The 14369-nt window shown below is 33.0% G+C and overlaps 1 protein-coding gene across 1 annotated transcript in view; it reads right to left on the reverse strand.

Annotated features, from left to right (window-relative positions):
* NCAM2 (neural cell adhesion molecule 2) overlaps positions 1 to 14369 on the reverse strand; it is a 263454-nt gene that overhangs the window by 173347 nt on the left and 75738 nt on the right. Inside the window, exons 6-7 of the mRNA XM_069589008.1 lie at positions 12814 to 12974; positions 10186 to 10331 (exon numbers count right to left, since the gene is read on the reverse strand). Coding sequence (XP_069445109.1) covers positions 10186 to 10331; positions 12814 to 12974 — 307 coding nt within the window. The remainder of the gene's footprint in view (positions 1 to 10185; positions 10332 to 12813; positions 12975 to 14369) is intronic.

Below are 14369 nucleotides of genomic sequence, written 5' to 3' on the forward strand. Positions count from 1 at the left end.
TATAAGTTATATATGCTATATATAACATATATATTTATACATATATAAATTTATATTTAAATGAATATATATGAATATAGATATATATATATATATATATACATATATATATATAGAGAGAGAGAGAGAGCGCACGCATCGCTGACTCAATGGACAAAATTTGAGCAAACTCCAAGAGACAGTGGAGGATAGAGGAACCTGGCAGGCTATAGTCTATGGGGTCACAAATAGCTGAACGCAACAACAGAACAACAATCAAATGTTATATGTGAACATCGAGAGTGCAGTTCTATCAGTTCTCATCACAAGGAAACATTTTTTCAATTTCTTTAATTTTATTTATATCTGAGATATTGGATGTTCCCTAAACTTACTGTGATAATTACTTCATGATGTACACAAGCCAAATAATTATGCTGTATATCTTAAACTTACACAGTGTTTTATGGCAATTATGCCTCAATAAAACTAGAAGAAAAAATAAAATTGGAAATACAGGAAAAAAGATATGCAAGAATGTTTATATCCATTTCATGTAGAATATATATCATAGATATATTCTATGTGTAAATTATATCATTTAATCTACATACTATATTCTATAATATATATGTGTGAGCTGCTCAGTCATGTCCAACTCTTTCAGAACCCATGGACTCTAACCAGCTGGGCTCCCCTGTCCATGGAATTCTCTAGCAAAGAATACTGGAGTGGGTAGTCATTGTCTTCTCCAGGAGATCTTCCCAACCAAGGGAACGAATTTGGTCTCCCACTTTGTGGGCAGATTATTTACCATCTGAGCTACCAGGGAATAATGCATATTAAAGTAACAATGAAATAGTTTTCAATGTTGATGGGAAAAATAAGGTGGTGAGTAAAAAAAAAAAAAAAAGTTGGGAAAAGATAAATTATTGTGCTAATATCTATGGTATGTTAGAGAGGCTGGAACTACTATCTACATTAAAAACTTGAATATTACATTCATGGTAACGTAAAGGTTCACCTACACATGATGTAGATGCAATCATAGGAACTGGTTACAGTGTTCTTTTGACTGTTTTTATTAGGAAATGAGGAACCAGTTTAACAGCTGAGCTTTCTTAGGACAGAGGAAGTTTGTGAACTTGAGCGTGGAGGAAATATATGAGGTAGTTGCCAAGAAAATATGGGCTGAGTACTGAAAAACAGACAGCGCATGCATTAAGCTATGGGTCACAGTTTTAAAGGGAGATCATTCAGAATGATTCCAGCTAAGTTTAGCTGTCCTCCAATACGTGTGGTATAGGCACTGAGGTTACTTAAAGGATGACTGGTATTTTTCTGGAAATAGTTTTCAAAGAAAAAAAAAGATTGAGGAATGTATATATGATAATGATTATAACAGACAATGAAATTTAAGCTGGGGAATAAAAGAAGTGAATAGAGTGGGTGATTTGAGCCAGGGAAAAGATGATAGAATCCATAGATATTAAGACTACATCATTTCTATGTATTTGATAGACTATAAATATGATTTTCTTACTATCAAAGATGAATTTTAAAAAATTAGGCATCCAAGAATGAAGAGCTTGGAAAGTTGGATAAGAACTTCTATGGATTAAAAAACAACAGCAATGATGGTGCTTTAAGACACAGATCATGACAGTATATAATGTCATATACATATATTCCATGACAGCCAAGGAAGAGTCTCCTAAGAGGGATTTTTCCCTCAGTAAACACAACTACTTGATATATGACTCAACATAGTTATTACTGAAGATCTTGAATATATTTTATTTAAATTTATTATTTGTTAATCCATGACTCAAAAGTAATGATGGGATTATAATAACTGTGCTAAAGTACTTTTCATTAATATATATTCAATTTTACAAATTAATTATCATGTAACTAGCATTTTTTTATACATTTGTTTTTGCTTCATGCTTAAAATTGATAATACAAATTTATCAAATGTATTTTTTGCAAGTTCCTTACTAGAATGTTTACTGAAATATTTTCAGATATCTATGTCTAATTGTCCAAATGTAAAGCAATTCATTCAAATTTATTTCATTTTGTTCTTGAACTTACTATCTTTCACTAAAATATTTCATAAATAAATCAAAGTTACATTTACTGGGAAATTTGTTATTTTTGTTGTCTATGAATATTCACTGAAATCTACATATTTCTTTGTTACTAGATTATTTTATATTTTCCTCAATGGTATAGATTCTTTCAAAAGATAAAGTAAATAACACATGAAATTTAAAACAGAATATGGCATTCACAAGAAAACATAATATTATTTTCTGTTATAAAGACAAAGAGAACTAACTTTCAGTATGTAAATAATTTTTTCCCAGAATAATCATGGTAAAATTGTTAACTAATATATTATCCTATGAAAAATATGTTTCTTTCTGCTAGAAATACTTATATATATTTTAAAGTAGCCATTCATTAATAAATACTTTTAAAAAAGAAAAAATGACATTTTATTTTTTAATTGTTTCCTAGAATTTCCTCAAAAAAATTTTTTTAATTACATGTTGGACTTATGACTAGTCATCTTGCATACTTTTTGTTTGAGGTGTGAGCTGGAAAAGAAACTTCAGAAAGTTGTAAATGATTGAAAACCCACTTCTCAACAAGCTCAGAAGCATCCCAGGAAGATTTCCAATATGCCTAATTATATTCTACTATCTACATCAGATGGGGAAAAGAAGTATCCATTTGCCTACTGCCCAGCAGGGATCTACAATACTGCTCTCAGAGCACTACAATGAAAAAATGCATTAGGATGATTTTTAAAATGTCACTCAAATATAAAATCCTTCAAAAAAGCCCATTATCTGTGGAAAGACAAAAAAATACAGGCATTAAAATCTGCAGGTGCCAGAAGCAAGCTCTTTAGCATTCTTCTCTACAATCAGAAACTTTTCTTTTTCCAATGTAAAGACATTACCAAAGTAATCTTAGCTTTTCTTATAATTGAGTTGTACAGATGAGCTATATGGAAGGAAACTGCAAACACATTGCCTCATAGCTTAAGTTATTATAAAATCATAAACTGAAGAATTAGTAAATATCTGAATTTTAAAAAGTATTAGCATGGAAATAAAAAGTATATTTTAAAATATATGATTATCTACTGACTCAAGAGAAAGATGTACAGAATAGTGAAATGTTAAAGATTTATTTTATCCATCATGGAACTGAAAAATGAATCAACTTACCTAAAGTCACAGAGTAGGTAAATGGCAAATCCAGAAACTGAAATAATCACTGTTGCAACTACCATAATTTCAATTAAATAAGTCATTTTATTTGAAATGGGGATACAATTCAAATATATTTGAAATTCATGAGCTATACAAACAAATTATTTTCATATTTCTTATTCTATGTATAGCTGTATTCGATATCTAGATTACATTAATTTCAGTGTTGGTGTGTATTTCCATGTGTGTGTATGGGGGGTTGTGATGAAAGAAATATAGTCAGTTGAAAGGTAGAGGTTCTCCACAGGGTGCCCACACAAGAGCAATTTTGGGGAGTTTCAAAATAAAGCTCTCTAATCACTGTCAGGGATGCTGTAAAAATACTTAGGAACTGGAGTTCCTGGTCACAGCAAACACCTTCTTCCAAGACACAAGAGACTACTCTACACATGGACATCACCAGATGGTTAATACTGAATTCAAATTAATTATATTCTTGGCAGATGAAGATGGATAAGCTTTATACAGTCAGCAAAAACAAGACTGGGAGCTGACTGTGGCTCAGATTATGAACTCCTTATTGAAAAATTCAGACTTAAATTGAAGAAAGTAGGGGAAAACCACTAGGTCATTCATGTATGACCTAATATAAATCTCTTATGATTATACACCGGAAGTGAAAAATAGATTCCAGGGATTAGATCTGATAGAGTGCCAGAAGAACTATGGATGGAGGTTCATGACATTGCAAGGAGGTGGTGATCAAAACAATCCCCAAGAAAAAGAAATGGAAAAAGACAAAGTGGTTGTCTGAATAGGCCTTACAAATAGCTGAGAAAAGAAGAGAAACAAAAGGCAAAGGAGAAAAGGAAAGATATACCCATTTGAATGCAGAGTTCCAAAGAATAGCAAGGAGAGATAAGAAAGCCTTCCTCAGTGATCAATGCAAAGAAATAGAGGAAAACAATAGAATGGCAAAGACTAGAGATCTCTTCAAGAAAATTAGAGATACCAAGGAAACATTTCATGCAAAGATGGGCACAATGAAGGACAGAAATGGTATGGACCTAACAGAAGCAGAAGATATTAAAAAGAGGTGATAAGAATACCCATAAGAACTATACAAAAAAGATCTTCATGACCCAGATAAGCACCATGGTATGATCACTCGCGTAGAGCCAGATATCCTGGAGTGTGAAATCAAGTGAGGAAGCATCACTATGAACAAAGCTAGTGGAGGTGATGGAATTCCAGTTGAGCTATTTCAAATCCTAAAAGATGATGCTGTGAAACTGCTGAACTCAATATGCCAGCAAATTTGGAAACCTCAACAGTGGCCACAGGATTGGAAAAGGTCAGTTTTTATTCCAACCTCAAAGAAGTGAAAGTGAAGTCACTCAGTCATGTCCAACTCTTTGCCACCCCATGGACTATAGCCTACCAAGCTCCACCATCCATGGGATTTTCCAGGAAAGAGTAGTGGAGTGGGTTGCCATTTCCTTTTCCAGAGGAGCTTCCCAACCCAGGGATTGAACCCAGTCTCCCACATTGTAGGCGGACACTTTTACCATCTAAGCTACCAGGGAAGTCCAAAGAAAGGCAATGCCAAAGAATGTTCAAACTACTGCAGAAATGCACTCATCTCACACACTAGCAAAGTAATGCTCAAAATTCTCCAAGGAAGGCTTCAACAGTACATGAACTGAGAACTTCCAGATATTCCAGCTGGTTTTAGGAATGGCAGAGGAACCAGAGATCAAATTGCCAACTTCCACTAGAACATCGAAAAAGCAAGAGAATTCCAGAAAAAGCATCTACTTCTGCTTCACTGGCTATGCTAAAGCCTTTGACTGTGTGGATCACAACAAATTATGGAAGATTCTTAAAGAGATGGGAATACCAGATCACCTTACCTGCCTCCTGAGAAACCTGTATGCAAGTTAAGAAGCAATAGTTTAAACATGACATGGAACAATGAACTGGTTCCAAACTGGGAAAGGAGTACAACGACAAGGCTGTGCATTGTCACCGTGCTTAAATGCAGAATACATCATGAGAAATGTCAGGCTGGATGAAGCACAAGCTGGAATCAAGATTGCTGGGAGAAATATCAATAACCTCAGATGCAGATGACACCGCCTTTATAGCAGAAAGCGAAGAGGGACTAAAGAGCCTCTTGATGAAGGTGAAAGAAGAGAGTGGAAAAAGCTGTCTTAAAATTCAACAGTCCAAAAACAAAAATGGCATCCAATCCCATCACTTCATGGGAAAGAAATGGAGAAACAATGGAAACAGTGACAGACTTTATTTTCTTGGGCTCCAAAATCATTGCAGATGGTGACTGCAGCATGAAATTAAAAGACACTTGCCTCTTGGAAGATAAGCCACGACAAACCTAGGCAGCATATTAAAAAACAAAACATCACTTCACTAAAAGTCCATATAGTGAAAGCTATAATTTTTCCAGTAGTCAGATGTGGATGTGAGAGCTGGACTATAAAGAAGGCTGAGCACCAAAGGCTGAACTTTTGAACTGGGGGTTTGCAGAAGACTCTTGAAAGTCCCTTGGATTTCAAAGGAATCAAACCAGTCAACCCTAAAGGAAATCATTCCTGAATATTCATTTGAAGGACTGATGTTGAAGCTGAAGCTCCAACATTTTGGACACCTGATGTGAAGAGCTGACTCATTAGAAAAGACTGGAATGCTGGGCAAGATCAAAGGCTAGAAGAGAAGGGGATGACAGAGGATGATATGGTTGGATGGTATCACCGACTCAATGCACATGAGTTTCAGCAAGCTGTGGGTGATGGTGAAGTATAGGGAAGCCTGGTGAGCTGCAGTCCATGGGGCCACAAAGAGTGAGACAAGACTGAATAATATGGCACAGTTCAAAGTCTGGAAGAGAGACTTAGACATTTTCCAGGAAGAAAGGCTCAGACAGGTACACATGTATACATCTCTTTATGTGATTCTGATGTACAACCTTGGTTCAGTACCTCTCACCCTTTCCCCTGATTATTAACTCAAATTTAAATATCACAACAAGGAAGAATATCAGGGTAAAAAATATTATTTAAGATTTTCTTATATAATGTAATGTCAAATGAAAGAATTTTCTTTTAGACGTTGATAATCATACAAACTGTGATACAGAAATTCATGGGAATGGAATTCTATCACTTGGAATTTAACACATTTCATTATCTATAATCCCTGATTCTTGGAAAGTCTCTGCAATTTTGTAACTTCCATTCACTCTTTTGTCATACAGTAAGCAATAGGTCTAGTTCAACCAGACATGGCTGTCTTTAAAATATTTGAACAACCATATCATGATTGTTTTTTTCCAATTATTTAGTAAAACATTTTTGCTGGTTTTATCCGTCCCTAGTTGTTGTTATTGTTGCTTTTTATCAATCTTAATATCAGGCACTAAGAATTGCCTATAATTACACACTAGAATGCATCGTCAGGATTTGGTAAAGAAGTATAAATAAAATTTATTATAAACATATTGGTACAAAAATTTTGCAAATTATAATTACTTACAAGGTACATTAAAAATACTTATGAACTGTCTGTTATTATTAAAGATGATGCTATAAATGTTACCATATTTCAGTTTTTCATTTCACTGCAGGTTTTATAATAAAGTGCAGATATTTAAAACACTGCTCTCTTTCTTAAATCAGTAATTGTGGATTTCGCAGTCTCATTTTGTAAATTCTATTTAAAGAGATAAAAGAAGTTGAAAATCTTAAGTTGTTTTCTATAATACAAAGGTGTTGCAAATTATACCATTAACTTTTTTTTAAGTTTCTTTTTAAATCAGTATAAGCAGTTTTCATCAACCTAAACAAATTTAAAGGAGGTAGTCTGAAGATGATATATTTTCCAAAATGCACCAATGAAGAGGCCTGTCAGAAGAATAAGCTGAACTAAGTCTGTGATAGCACAGAAAAATATGCCAAAGCTATGTCTGGAGGCTGTAGAAGTCCACTTATATACTTAAAATTTCTATTTTGATGTGAAATTTCACATTTCAAAATTGCATATTCATAAGTGAAACACTACTAATTTAAAATATGCCTTGATTCCTCTCCTGAATAGTATGCACTATGAAGCAGAAAACATTTTTTTTTTTACACTGCTGTATTCTTTGTGCATAGGATAGTACATGGAAACATAAAAGCCCTCAATAAAAGATGCTGATGGTTCTTAAAAGAACTTGCGTAAACGGTACAAGAAACATTAGCAATGGAAATTTCTGTTAGTTTAAAGATTATTTTACTGTTTACATTTTATTAAATGTAATTTTCAAGAACTCATATTTGCTTTAGAATGAAAAAATGAGGAAATACAAAAAGGCTAATATAATCTTCATATTTCATATAAATAAAAAATTAAGAATTTTTAGTAGAGATTTTCAAATAATGTAAAAACCTCACTCCATTATCCTTTGCCATCCATTAAAAGTGGTTTACATAAATAAATCATTTAAAACCATTCTAGAAGTTTCCTTAGGTCCAAAGATGTACCTACTCAAAAAATAATATCCTAGAGCATAAAATAATAATGAACACAATAGTAAAATTATCAATGTCTTTATGCTAAGAATTTAATTTGTTATAAAATTTAAAACATATTATTCAAGTGGTTGTAGCAAAGAACTGTCTCTCTTTACGGTTTCTAGAAATCCCTTTTCTCTCGGTATTTTATTCTGCAAGAACATTTGAAGCATGGTACAGATCATAGTGCCTCAATTCATGGAGAAAAATGCTTGCCACTTTTCTACAATCAAATTAGAAACACTTTGGTACAACTATGACTTCTGCATATAAGTATAAAGATAACTGTTAAAGTGTATATTTATACTTTGTATTGTTTATTTTTAATCTTAAATGAGAGTTTAAATACATCTATTTATTTGAAGGAATAGAAAGCAATCTGGACTTAAAGAACTGAAGTTAACAGTGAATCAGTAAGTAGGGTTGTTTTCTTTGAAACAGAATAAAACACAGTTTTCAAATAAGTGCAAAAGAACAGATAATCCTATTATTTTAATCACAAAGTTTGAGCTGATCTAAACACAGGCTATGATCAGCATGTCATATTTTACTTCAGCAAAATAAAAATAGGTTATTTTTGAAGTTAAATCACTATTTTTTTCCTAATTTAATACAAATTTAAGTTTATTTTGGCCACATTTGCAGGCATGTGAGATCTTAGGTACTGACCAGGGATCAAACTCACACACACTGCATTGGAAGCCCAGAGTCTTAACTACCAGTCAGGGAAATTTCACTATATTTATTGAGTTTATTGACATCATTTTGAAGGATCATTTGGTGTCAAGGACTGAAATTAAATGAGTTTTTGCTACTAAGATTTGTGAACTTTCTACCTATTAATTAATAATGTAGTATATTTATTTACTAGAGGGAAGTGATTGACCTCACAAATAGAAATATCTCCCCAAGGCAGGGATCAAATCCAGGTCTCCCAAATTGCAGGCAGATACTTTACCAGCTGAGCCACAAGGGAAGCCCAAGAATACTAGAGTGGGTAGCCTATCCCTTCTCCAGCAGATCTTCCTAACCCAGGAATAGAACTGGGGTCTCCTGCATTGCAGGCGGATTCTTTACCAACTGAGCTATAAGGCAAGCAAATTAAAAGAGTTTTTGTTACTAAGATTTGTGAACTTTCTACCCATTAATTAACAATGTAGCATATTTATTTACTGTAGGGAAGTGCTTGACCTCACAAATAGAAGAAAGGCAAATAGGGTTTCTTCTCAAAATTTCATAGCCAAACTTTTTATCATGTTAAATTGATGCAAGTTTGAAATAAGTGTTTTAAAACTATGGTGTAGGTACCAGTGAAGGTGTACATGCTAAGTACAAAATAGCATGTTCAAAAAATGTTTGATACAGGATACAGGATGCTTGGGGCTGGTGCACGGGGATGATCCAGAGAGATGATATGGGGTGGGAGGTAGGAGGGTGGTTCAGAATTGGGAACTCATGTACACCCGTGGCTGATTCATGTCAATGTATGGCAAAACCAATACAGTATTGTAAAGTAAAATATAAAATAAAATAAGCAGAGACATTCCTTTGCCAACAAAGGTCTGTCTAGTCAAGGCTATGGTTTTTCCAGTGGTCATGTGTGGATGTGAGAGTTGGACTGTGAAGAAGGCTGAGCGCCAAAGAATTGATGCTTTGAACTGTGGTGTTGGAGAAGACTCTTGAGAGTCGACTGGACTGTAAGGAGTTCCAACCAGTCCATTCTGAAGGAGATCAGCCCTGGGATTTCTTTGGAAGGAATGATGCTAAAGCTGAAACTCCAGTACTTTGGCCACCTCATGCGAAGAGTTGACTCATTGGAAAAGACTCCAATGCTGGGAGGGATTGGGGGCAGGAGGAGAAGGGGACAACAGAGAATGAGATGGCTGGATGGCATCACCGACTAGATGGACATGAATTTGAGTGAACTCCAGGAGTTGGTGATGGACAGGGAGGCCTGGCGTGCTGCAATTCATGGGGTCGCAAAGAGTCAGACATGACTGAGTGACTGAACTGAACTGAATGCACAAAGAAAATATGAAAGAGTTAAGAGTTAAATGACAAGCAGGATTTTGTGAATTTAAATTATTTTCATTTTCATAGTACAAGGTAGAGGAATTGAAATTGCAGTAAGGTATTTTATGGATTCAGTGTTTACCAAAGTTTGTATGTAGGAAAATTTAACAATTTAAAATTTTGTCTTAACGAGAAACTTAATATTAAAATTAGACATTTTTCTCATGAATTTATTTTTAGGTTGACTGTGATAGTTGTCTTTTCAAATATAAATCATTCTTGCATTTCTACAAGTTACTTGGTGAAATGGAGATCAATATGAGATTTAATTATATATAAAACACTGCAAATACAATGCTTTTGAAAATCACTGTATATTAAATTGCTGTTACCTTATCACCTTCAGAAAAAGTAATGCCATCCACTGCTCTTTTCCAGGTGATTGCTGGAATAGGCTCACCTTCTGCTTCACATATCAGTGTGACTTGACCATTTTCATACGTAGTCTCATTTTTAAGTTGTATTATGTGAGGCTGTACTGTAAAAAATATATACATTACTCAATCTGTATTAAAAGAAAATATTATTATTCATAGTGGGCATTTGAGTACACAATAGCACAGTATTAAATTGTTAACTTTGCAGTTGTTATAGTGCCATGCTTGCTTTATAAGACTGCCAGGAGAATTGCAAATTATAGGAGAAATAGCTTTAAAAATAATGTTCATAGATTACAATTATAAAAATAATTTGAAGTGGTTTAGAAACCAATAGGCAAAAAGAATTCTTTCCAAGATTTTGCTAATTAAAGATATTTGATTTTTTCCTCTTAAAGCTACAAAATTAAAATGTCCTCTTAAAACCACAAATGTACTATGTATGTGTGTCTGTGTATGACATTTGCTTTTGTAGTGATTATCTCTTAAACTTTCAAAGCAATATCACAAAATGGGGGGAAATAGTGACTGTACCCTTAATATATAGTAAGTATAACTATGTACAATACTTAAAAAACTTAACAAGTAAATATATATACATACTATTTATCTTTATTATTATGGTTGATTTATTTTGCCCCTAGATTGCCTTAATATTATTAGACATAATAGATAATTATTTCTTTATAGTTATTATAGCTATAAAACCAAACCCTCATGTTTACTAAGATCAATTATATTAATATTAAAAACATGTCCCTTAACAAATTTACATATGCCAAAGAGCTTTAAAATTTTAAACTCTGTATTGTCAGTATTTCTTAGGCTTTTATTTGTTTGAACATAAAAGTGATAAAAGCACATGTTACTTCAGAGCAAGTAACAGTTTTTTTTTTAATCGTTAAGTGTAATCAGTTATGAAATATATGTATGTTGTTCTTAATCTTAGAAAATTAAATTCTTGATATCAGAAACAGGACATATATAATTTTTTAAATTCAATGTTTATTCCATTTACTTTAATGGTTTTAGCTTTATTTCCATTATATATGAATGATTTTGTATCAAACACAATATGAATCTGTTCACTGTTACTATGCAAAGTAATTACAACAGTCAAGCAGCATATCATTTTTCCTTCATTATTTTCTATTTAAAAGGTAAAAAAAAATATTAGAAGCCTTTTGCCTTTGTTCTTACTCAGTGTCACTTAAATTTTAATAATTTACTAAACAGTATTTCATATAAGCTCATTGAGATCGATTAAGATTATCCTTTGAAATTATCTCAAAGTCTATCATTTCTAATTATTAATTTAGTTTATACTAAGTCACATTTAGCATTGTATATTTTAAAAAGAACATTTTCTTAAGTGGGAAATACTACTTGAATAAATTATATGCTTTCTATAATTTTAATAATTTTAATAATTATTAGAAATAACATACTCTTTATTCTATGTAAACAATTTTCTCCTTGTTCATAGCTTTGCAGATTTCTCATTATTAAAGATATTTGTGTAATCACATCTAAGCATGACCCTTCTGAGCAACTTTCCAACATCATGATCTCCAAAATAACAGCCCTTTTTAGATTGATCTAGTTTCACATTCTTCTTAGAACATCTTATCATTCTAATTTTACTTTAATATATTTTGGTATATTCTTTACTGTCTGTCCTACTAAACTAGAATATAGGCATTATGAAAATCTCCCTGGTACAGGAAATATTTCTATTACAGCTATTCAAGGACCAACTGGCCAAGGGTATGTCCACAGGTGTACACCATTCATTTTTTGGTCTAAACAGTATTGCTGCATCTGTCAAATGCAAAAACTGGTCCCTTCTACTCTTCAAAATATTCCTTCCTTCCTGCCCCTCTCATTGTTCCGAAAGTGTTGTGATAACAACATTGCTAAAAATGGAGAAAACACACTAAATATCAGTAATGCATATAAATCTTCATGTTTGTGTTTTAAAGAGAATAATCATATTCTAAATACCCAGCACCAAAATCTTTTCCTTGTACAAATATAATAGAAGCTAAATCAATAATTAAAAATAAATACATTGATTTTTGTACTTTCTATAAGTTCCATAAAGAAAGGAATATGGCTCTGATGTGGAAGATATTTATATTGCATGTCCTTTTAATAAAATGAAAAGGGAATATTTAATCATGGTTACAGGTCAATATTCCTAATTACAGCCTTTTGAATGAACTCTTGAAGTATATTAAAAGTATAACTGAACCCAACATGTGTCATTTAAATATTTATGAAGAACAACCCACAGATAAAACAGATTTCGTTATGTACAATTTTAATGAATTTTCTTCCAGCCTCTGCTATGAGTTCATCAAGTATTTTATAAAAATTTACATTGTAATCTCATATAATTCTTAAATAAATCTATCTGGTAGCTGCAATTTTAAAATATATTTTAGAGGAGAAAAAACTAAAACATAGGTTTAGAAATTAATTTAATTATAAGTAGCTCGTATAAGCGACAGAGACTTTCCCAGTTTGTCTCAGACCTTCCTCTAGAGATTACAGGTTTAACTACTGTGCTATAATACTTACCAAAGACTTGGAGAAGCACCTGTTTTTCATCTTCTCCTGCCTTATTTGTGGCCTTGCAGACATAAGGGCCCCCATCACTATTGATTATGTTCCTGACAGTGAGTTCTGTATTGCTTCCTCTCAATGAGTACTTTTCATTTTCTTCAATGAACTTGCCATTCCTAAAGAAGAAAACAGAGGTTGATCTTCATAAATTTGAGTTCATTTTTCAGGAGCAGGTCACACTTAGCATTTTGACCTATAATGGTCAATCACTTCATGGCTACTGTCATTGATACATAAAGCTATATTCCAATTAAACTTATACATTTATTAGCTCAAGAAAATTTAATGCATAAGTAGTAACATTATACTTGAAAGTTGCTTTGACTTTAGAGTCAAGAATAACATTTGAGTTGTGTTGAAATCTTGACACGCATCTTGGGCAAAAAGCACTCTCTTTCATTTCATACTTGATTATTAGCAAAAATAAAAATAAAAAAGCTTTATTCTGGTTAGTCAACACTTAGCTATGAAGTATATTTATTTACTAAGTTACAGGGACACAATAGACTTCCCCAGTGGCTCAGGGGTAAAGAATCTGCTTTCAGTGCAGGAGATGCATGCTCGATCCCTGCATTGGGAAGATCCCCAGGAAAAGGAAATGACAATCAACTTTCACTCCACTATTCTTGTCTGGAATATCCCATGAACAGTGGAGACTGGTGGGCTACAGTCCAAGGGGTTGCAAAGCAATCAGACATGACTTAGTGACTAACCAACAACAAGTATAAAAATTTAGGATCTCCCTTTAGGTGTTACTTCCTTGGTGGTTCAGACGATAAGTAGTCTGCCTGCAATGCAGGAGACCTGGGCTCAAATCCCTGAGTTGGGAAGATCTCCTGGAGAAGGAAAGGCTACCCACTCCAGTATTCTTGTCTAGAGAATCCCATGAATAGAGGAGCCTGGCAAGTTACAATCCATTGCATCACAAAGAGTCGGGCATGACTGAGCAACTTCACTTTAGGAGTAGGGAGATTTACCTGTCCATATGAGTTTAAACTAAAAAGGGAATGTATAAAAGGATTATTAAAATATTTCCTAGAAAGAAACAATATTTTTCTGATATTCTAAATGATCTTTTCAGTGAATTCTAGTTCTGCTTTCTAGAAAGTACTGCCATATATCTTAATCTTTATTTTCTATGACGCAAAAACATCAATTTTTCCAGTTTTTATTGACATGTCTAAATATACCACAAAATCTGCAAAATATTCACAAGTGGTGTGCAACATTGGGCAAATACTAAATGGCAAATGTATACAGTGCTCTGCAATTTTATGCTTTTTCATAAATTTCAGTAATCAAACATTTTCAAGCATGAATAATGACAAGATTTCAGCATTTTTGTCTAGAATTTTATGTACAGATAGCACTTTCACCCCAATTCTTAATCTAGTCAATAAAGAAGTATTCATTTGTATCATCATCATTTATAAGTTTTAGCAATTTGTGGCTTAAGACTCACTTTCTTTCTCTTATCAACCTGGATAAATACAATTAGCCCGTACATGTGC

This window comes from Ovis canadensis, chromosome 1 (genome assembly GCF_042477335.2).
Source record: "Ovis canadensis isolate MfBH-ARS-UI-01 breed Bighorn chromosome 1, ARS-UI_OviCan_v2, whole genome shotgun sequence".
NCBI lineage: Eukaryota > Metazoa > Chordata > Mammalia > Artiodactyla > Bovidae > Ovis > Ovis canadensis.